The sequence below is a fragment of the Geospiza fortis genome, unplaced genomic scaffold (genome assembly GCF_000277835.1).
Source record: "Geospiza fortis unplaced genomic scaffold, GeoFor_1.0 scaffold392, whole genome shotgun sequence".
NCBI lineage: Eukaryota > Metazoa > Chordata > Aves > Passeriformes > Thraupidae > Geospiza > Geospiza fortis.
The window spans coordinates 46762-55012 of NW_005054541.1; the positions used below are offsets into that span (position 1 = coordinate 46762).

General features: G+C 56.8%; 1 protein-coding gene across 1 annotated transcript in view; it reads right to left on the reverse strand.

Annotated features, from left to right (window-relative positions):
• Positions 1 to 8251, reverse strand: part of ADAMTS15 (ADAM metallopeptidase with thrombospondin type 1 motif 15) — a 21169-nt gene that overhangs the window by 5550 nt on the left and 7368 nt on the right. Inside the window, exons 2-5 of the mRNA XM_031063889.1 lie at positions 7883 to 8245; positions 3280 to 3412; positions 2174 to 2341; positions 1395 to 1772 (exon numbers count right to left, since the gene is read on the reverse strand). Coding sequence (XP_030919749.1) covers positions 1395 to 1772; positions 2174 to 2341; positions 3280 to 3412; positions 7883 to 8245 — 1042 coding nt within the window. The remainder of the gene's footprint in view (positions 1 to 1394; positions 1773 to 2173; positions 2342 to 3279; positions 3413 to 7882; positions 8246 to 8251) is intronic.

Below are 8251 nucleotides of genomic sequence, written 5' to 3' on the forward strand. Positions count from 1 at the left end.
TCCACCTGCAGGGAGGGACAGCCTGAGGGGCTGCACAGCCATCATCCCCACACCTGGAGCCATCCCTTCTCAAGGAAAACCTCCAATTGCTGCACAGCCATCATCCCCACACGTGAGCCATTCCTTCTCAAGGAAAACCTCCAATCGCTGCATACCCATCACCCCATCATCCCCACACCTGGAGCCATCCCTTCTGAAGGAAAACCTCCAACCACTGCACACCCATCACCTCCACACCTGGAGCCATTCCTTCTCAAGGAAAACCTCCAACCACCCACAAACAGAATCACAGAATAATGAGGTTGGAAGAGACCTCTAAAATCATCAAGTCCGACCTATGCCCTAACACCTCAACTAGAGCATAACACCAAGTGCCATGTCCAGTCTTTTTTAAACACATCCAGAGATGGTGATTCTACCACCTCCCTGGCAAGAGCATTCCAGTACTTTATTATTCTTTTGATGAAAATTTTTTTCCTAATATCCAACCTATTCCTTCCCTGACGTAGCTTGAGACTGTGTCCTCTGGTTCTGTCAGAGCTGCTCTGTCAGAGTAGTGGAAGAGACCAACCCCACCTGTCTACAACCTCCCTTCAGGAAGGTGTAGAGAGATAAGGTCACCTTCTTGGTGAGGAGACCTTCCTGGTGAGGGGATCTAAGGCGTGCATGCTGATCTCTTCTCTGTGGTGAGAGGACCCAAGGGAGTGGTCTGAAGTCATGTCAGGGGAGGGTTAGGCTGGATAACAGGAAAGGGTTCTTCCCCCAGAGGGTGCTGGGGCACCGAACAGGCTCCCAGGGAAGTGGTCACAGCCCCAAGCCTGACAGAGCTCAAGAAGCATTTGGACAATCCTCTCAGGTGTGTGGTGTGACTCCTGGGAATGGTTCTGAGCAGGGCCAGTAGTTGGACTCAGTGATCCTTGTGGGTCCCTTCCAACACAGCAAATTCTGTGAGACTTGCCCAGGGCTGGGTGGAGCAGAGCAGCAGCCTCACTCCCTGAGAAATGCATGATCCCCAAGGGATCTCCTGCTCTTTCCACATCAGTGTCCCCATGCTGGGTCTCCACCAGCAGGAGATGGGGGATATGTCTGCCAGCACCTGCTCAAAGTGACTCTGTGGGGTGTTTTGGGGGGCTCCCAGCACAGGTACCCATCCTGTACTCACTGAGTGACCCTGTGGGGTGTTTTTTGGGGTTCCCAGTACAGGCACTCAACCCAGTACACCCTGAGTGACCCTGATTTTGGGGTTCCCAGCACCCAGTACCCATCCTGTACTCACTGAGTGGCCTGTTTTGAGGGTGTTTTTGGGTTCCCAGCACAGGCACTCACCCTGCACTCACTGAGTGACCTGGTTTTGGGGTGTTTGGGGGTTCCCAGCAGAGGCACTCACCCTGTACACACTGAATGACCCTGGTTTTGGGGTTCCCAGCCCAGGTACCCATCCTGTACTCCCTGAGTGACCTGTTTTTCATTCCCAGCATTGGCACTCACCCTGTACTTGCTGACGTTGTGCCTCTCCATGCAGGCTCCCTTGAGGCAGAAGCGCCCGTCGCCGCAGGCGGTGCCGTCGGCCCAGGGGAAGTGCCGGGTCTGGCACACAATCTGCCCCCGGGCCTTGCCCGTGCACCACAGCTTGGCACAGTACTGCATGTAGGGGCAGGGCTTGGAGCCCACCCCGAAGGCCAGCTCGCACTGCTGGTTCAGGCTGTAGCTGGTGCCCGGCAGGTCCTCGGGCAGAGGGATGGGTTTGGCAGGCTGGTCCAGCAGGCAGTCCCCTGCAGGAGTGGGAGAGGGTCTGTCAGCTCCTGGGGGTTGTAGGGAGCAGGGTGGGGAGGGAAAGCACTGCTGCAGGGAGATGAGGGAGAGATTGGGCCAAAGCTAGCCCAGGGATGCCCTCAATCTTGGCTGTATCTCAGATACTGATGATTCCATCTCCTGGTGATGCCTTGAGCTGTGCCAGCAGCCTGAGTGCAGATGTCACTGCTGGGGACACCCAGGAGGTCTGGACGCTACAGAAATGCTGCCAACCTCCCATTTCCTTCTAATTTGTTCACAGAGCCAGGAGAGGAAGAGCTCTACAGCCAACCATCTTTTCCCAGTAAGGACCAGCAGGGCTGGACCCAGTTCCCAGGGGACAGGGACATGGGCAGGGGGTGAGGGGCACAGCAGGGCTCACCGTGGCCACTGTCCAGGAAGTCAGTGATGATGGCAGCGCTGCAGGCTGACCAGGGGTTGGCACGGTCGATCTGGATGAGGGTGGGGGACATCATGTGGTTGGTCTTCAGCCGGCCAAAGACCTCCTCACAGGCCTTCACGTTGTCGTGGGGCATGTTGAACACGTGGCCTGAGGGTGGGATGAGGGAGGCAGCGTGAATAACCCAGCACAGCAGGAGAGCAGGAACCCCCCCAACTTCTTTCAGGGGAGACTGAGACATGGAGTGGGGCAGACCCACAAGGACTGCAGCTGTGGACAGCCCAGAAGAGTCAGCAAACACTCCAGCTCTCTCCCAGATGCCTCATGCATGTGGAAAGCACACAGAAAAGGAAGGACAAGGGAAATTGTGAAGAGAAGGTGACGGGTGACTTCAGCACTTGCCCCGCTGTCTCCTCCATCCCAGAGGTAGGTGTGCCCTCTGCCTGTTATTTCAGAACTCCTGAATCCTGGAAACCCAGCTGTGGGAGCAACCATGGGAGCAAAGCTCCCTCAGCTCCCTCAGCAGCCCTTTCCCACCTGGCTCAGGGAGAAAGGCAGAGTTTCCCTATCACCAATGTTTTGTGGAGATCAACAAAACTCCACAACTTTTGTGGAAGTTGTAAAGCTGGTGTGTTTATCACAGCGCTGGATGCATGTGGGAATCGTTTTCTTAAAATAACATGGTACTTCTGGGAACTTCAGGTCTCTTTTCAAATACATTACATATTCATTTTTACAAATTTTGCATGACATTTGCTGCTGGTTCTTCTTTATCAGAAAGAATTTCTAGCTCAAGTTGACTTGCTTTCACAGCAGTCTCTGTCTCTATCACTCTCTGTCTCTTTCCCTTTTATCTGTCTTTCACTGAAGCAGTTTCATTGAGCCTAAGCTTTTGCAGTCAGACCACACAGCAAGCTACATACTTAAAGATGTACATTCTACTTAAATCAAAATAGATTTCTACTCTAGAAAATTTCTACTCTGCCTCACCAGACACCACCTGTTGTCTCATCTCCCAGAGGCCGAAACCAGGGCAGTTCTGAACCCTGGCACTGCTGCTGAGAGGAAGAGGAGGGCTGGAGCCTTACCCAGCTCGTGGGCGGTGGTGAAGGCCGAGGGCAGCCCGTCGTCCTCAATGACGGAGCAGCTGCGCTTGGGGTCACACATGGTGCCCACGTCTGCCATCCCCAGCGTGTCACAGGTGGTGGCACCACACAGGTCCTGCCAGGCACAGAGGGAAGGGGTTAGTCCTGGGGACAGCACGGGTGTCACCGTTCCCCTTTCCCACCTCATCCCTGGCCCCCCACAGGGAGCTCCTGATGGGAAGAAAGCCCAAAGGGGTGGGAACCACACTGGGACAGGAGGCAGGAAACCTCAGTCCTGACCCAGCCCAGGCTGCAGCCCTGTGTTTGCACTTAACCCCAGCACCAGGGATGTGTGTAGATCCTGCCCTGCCTTCAGCAACAGCTTTCCTACCCAAACAGCTCCTCTGGCCAGGGTGGAGCTGGTTTTGTCACAGACGAGCCAGTCTGGTTCTCTTCATCTTAAGAGTGAGCTCAAGGTGGGTGGATGGTGACACAGGTGGGTGGATGGGAATACATCTGGCCTTGGACTCAGGGCTGAGCCACTTCTCAATCTCATTTCTCAGCTTCTTCCGAGGAAAAAGAAAGCCCTGGACCAGGTCCAGAGGTTTCCAAGGCTAAAGAAAGTGCTTCTGCCTCTCTAAGACACTCTGCAGCCATCCTTCAAGGAGCAACCAAGACCAGCTGATCAAAGGAGGAACCAGCCCAGGAATGGGATGCTGGGGTTGGAACAGGATTGTGTGGGATTGAATGGGATGCTGAGGATGGGACAGGATGGAATAAAGGGTGGGGTGGGATGGGATGGGATGGGATGGGATGGGATGGGATGGGATGGGATGGGATAAGGGGTGGGATGGGACAGGATGGGATGGGAGTGGAATGAGGTGGGATGGGGGAGTGGGACAGGATAGGATTGGGGTGTTGGAGGAACCAGCCCAGGCTTCCACCCCCAGATTGAAGACAGCCACATCCTACATAGATGTTGCCAGGAGAGAGGCTGGGGAGGATCTCATCATGGGCAGATCTGCCCTTCCCCAGGTGCTCTTGCTAAAAAAGTCCATTTAAGAGACGCCAGTGCTGCAGCCTGGCAGTAACCTTGTCCCAGGTGCTCCCTTCCCCTGCTGGGTGTGGTTTGGGTTTGGGAGGGCTGGAGCATCCTCCCCTCCCTTGGTGCTGCCCCAGAGCTGCCAGGGAGGCCATGCAGCGGGCACGGAGCTGCTTTCCACATGAAAAGAAAAGTAAGGGACTCTCTGGGCGCTCCCATGCTATAAATAAGTGTGATTCATGCTCAGCACTCGCCCAGCCAAAGCGCCTGGGTTGCTCAGAATCCTGCAGGAGCTGCTCTGCCAATATTTCCAGCAAGGTTTCCAAGCTGCAGGCATTCCCGCGCAGGCAGGTTCAGCCGTGGGTAAATCACAGCCCTGATGACTTCAGAGAGCCCCAGCCAGGGCTGAGATGGCTTTAACAGGAGACCTGGGGCCATGAGTGTGGAGGCACAGGCAGGACCGGCATCTCCAGAGAGGTGACGTGAAGAAACGTCTGGGTCTGCTCTGGTGGTGGAAAACCCCAGCACACAGCTGAGTTCAGCGCTTTGCTCTGCAATTTTCCTGCCCAGCTGGGGCCCTGCTGCATCCCTGATCCCAGGAGAAGAGGTGGCAGCCCCAGGTTGCACTGGCAGTGCCACCACTGATATGGGCACAGGTTGGTTAATGGTGCTGGCAAGCCCAGGGGCAGAGGCCCAGTCCCAAAACAGCACCGAGACCCAGTGGCATCACCACCCTGAGCCAACCCAGGAGTGCAGCTTGCCCAGGAGCCCCTGCCAGCTCTGATTTTGAATGGTGTCCCTGCTGCTGAGGGGAGTTCCTCACCTGTCCCTAATCCAAAAACATCTGGGCAGGGATAGTGGAAGGAGAAAATGCAAAATGCTCTGGCCAGCACTGGGGGTTTGGGGGCGAGGATGGGGCATGGGGAGGAATGTCCCAGCCTCACAGCTCACAGCTCCCCGCTCAGTGCTCTTTGAAGAGCTCTCAGTGCTCTTTGAGGAGTTCTTTCCTCGCCAGCACAGCGAGCTTTGGCTCCCAGCCCAACACCTGCACTGACACACTGACCCACTTCTCGCTCTGAGCCTCGCTGGGATTCACCACCAGCAGCTCTCTGGGGGCTTTTCCCTTTCCCTCACTCCTCACCACGGCCTCCTCAGGACAGCCTGGCCGTGCCAGGCAGCATCTCTGAGCTTTAATGACAGGTCCTGATCCCCCACCTGAACACCTCCTTCAGCCTGGCCAGCGTTGAGGCTGCTCAGGAGGGGAGCACAGAGAAATGGAAGAGGTTTAGGGTGGGAAAGCACCGTGCAAGGAGCCAGCTCTGCCTTTGCTCTCTGTCACTGGTGTCCCCCCTGCTGGCACAGGTACAGGGAGGATGCTTGGTCCCCCAAGGGCTGCAGGCAACCTGCTCAGTGCATCAGCACTCTCTGCCAGCCTGACCTTCCTGCATGGCACCTCCCAAGGCTTCTCATCATCCCTTGTGAGCTTCTCAAGACGTTCCGCAGGTCAGTCAGGGGGATCCTTGTGCATTAATTTGCCTACTCAGAGTCATAAGCACTGTCCCTGCCACAGAGGCTTCCTGTGTGCATCCAAAGCAGCTCCAAAAAGCTGAGGCTGGAGCTGCAGTTTCCAAATTCCCCCACGTGCTAGGCTGCAGCCAGATCTTCCTTCATGCAACTTCCCTTTGGTTTTACAGCAAAGCAAAGATGTGCAGCCGGTGTGAGGTCCAGGAGGGGTGGGAAGGATGGACAAGCCCCTCGCCATGGTGTGCAGGGATATTTCCAGGAGGGCAGCTGAAGGCTGGATGCTCTGCAGGACCCTCCAACAAGCAGTGGCTCAGGTAGGAAGGGAATCTGCACCCACCAGCTGATCAGGACTGAGCTTCCCAAAGGCAAATCCATCATTCAGTGTTGGAAGGGAGCAAATCCAAGCAGTAAAAGAGAGCCCCATTCGTCAGCAGCTCATCAGCACAGTGAAAACTGCCTATCAACCAGCCTGGAGGTGAAATTTAAGTCGGGGGCTTATGTAACAGCTTTTTGGCAGGAAGATAAGCTTCGGGATGTCAGGGGACCACAGATGGATGCACTCAAGGAAGGCAGATGTCTCCCTGACCGTGTGCCTTTGCATTGAGCTTGCTTTGGGATTTCAGGAATGGATGGTTTAGCAATGTGTAAAAAATGCAGCCCAGACGTGATCCACATCTTTTGAATGGCTGGGACCGACCCTGTCCCACGTGCAGCTCCAGTGACCTCACGGGGCTTCCACCAGAGGTGGAGCTGCCTCGTCCCTGCAGAGGTGTCAGCAGTGTCCTCCTCTGTGAGCTGCTCCAGCAGCCTGGCCTTCCACCCTGTCTGTGCTCCCAGAGGATTTACAGCTGGCCCGGGGTGGGGAGGACAAGAAGACACACAGGACAAGATTCTACACGTCCTGCACAGCTCAGTCCTGCTCCAGCCCTTACTGAGCCCAGGCTAGGGACAGCTGAACTGAGCCAGATGCTGTATCCTTCCCACCCACCACAAGTGCTTGACCTGGAAAAATATTTTGGGAATGGTCTCCCTGCTGCTGAGGGGAGTTCCTCACCTGTCCCTAATCCAAAAACATCTGGGCAGGGATAGTGGAAGGAGAAAATGCAAGGAGCCTTTTCTGCCAAAGCCTGCTGCAGCCAAGATAAGACGTGACTGACTCCTCCAAGCTGGGCTCATCCTCCTCCCATGCCATCAGGGATTTTGGGATGCAGGCACTGGACTGATGTCCACACTGAGACAGGACTACAGGGAGGGAGGAACAATGGGGAGAGGCTGTGGGAGCTTCGGTGTCACCCAGTTTGTGGGGGTGGGAGGATGCAGAGCTTGTCCCACACGCCACATCACCACGGAGCCACGCCGAAGGCAGCTCCAAGCCTCTCTCCCACCACAGGGATGCAGCCAGCCCTCAGCAGTGGGGGCAGTGGCTCTCTGCTCTCCCCCACTCGAGGGCTGTAGTGCTGGCTGAGCTCTGCTGCTTCACTTCCAGCCCTGAACCAGGTCCATGCAGCGCAGCCAGTGCTGAGGAGAGGTCCAGGTTCTCAGGAGAACCTCAGGCATGAGTCAGAGGAAGCAGGGAGAGGTTTTTTCTTGGCAGGTGGCACTGTGAGCTCTTCCCAGCTGGGGAGGGGGAACAGGACCATGCTCCTCCTCTTCTGGGCTCAGACCTCTCATTTCAGGGCGCACTCAGAGCCGCAGGGCACTCGCTGCCAAGCTCCTGCATGGAGGCAGGAGATAGAGCAGCAGGTTTGTGCCCATGGGGCACCCTGCCTGTGGACACCTCCCGGGCTCACTCACCCCATGGCAGGGATTTTTCCAGGCTGCTAGCCAAAACCTGCCCAGGGGACAGCAAGGGCTGGCCCAAGTCTGCTTGCTCCATGCCTCTGGTCCCCCCCTCCAGCGTCTGAGAGTGGAGTTCCCCGGGACAGAGGGACAGGCTCAGGCACAACCTCCCCCATCACGCACACAGGTGGCAGAACACCTCAGCCCAGTGCAGGGCTCCGTGCCAGGGGGAGCAGCTCCTCGGGCCCCCCCTGCACCCACCTGCTTGGTGAAGAGGATGGCGGTGTCCCAGTACTCGGGGTGCTTGTCGCTGACCTTGTTCCACTTCTTCTGCCAGGCGCAGAAGTTGCGGAGGGTGAGGGCGGCGTTGCTGGTGACTTTGGGCCCCTTGTCATCCTGCCCGATGAGCAGGAACTTGACCACGGAGATCTGGATGGGGTTACGGATGCTGGGGTGCTTGTAGAGGCGGGCGGCCGTGGCCATCAGCGTGAGCAGGTAGTGCTGCAGGTCATCCCCGTGGAACTTCACCATCGACTCGTCGGCCACCACCAAGGTCTCCACGTAGCGCGGGACCGAGGCGAAGCGCTTGGCGCGGCCGCCTTTCCCCCCCGCACGCCCCCGGTACTTGTC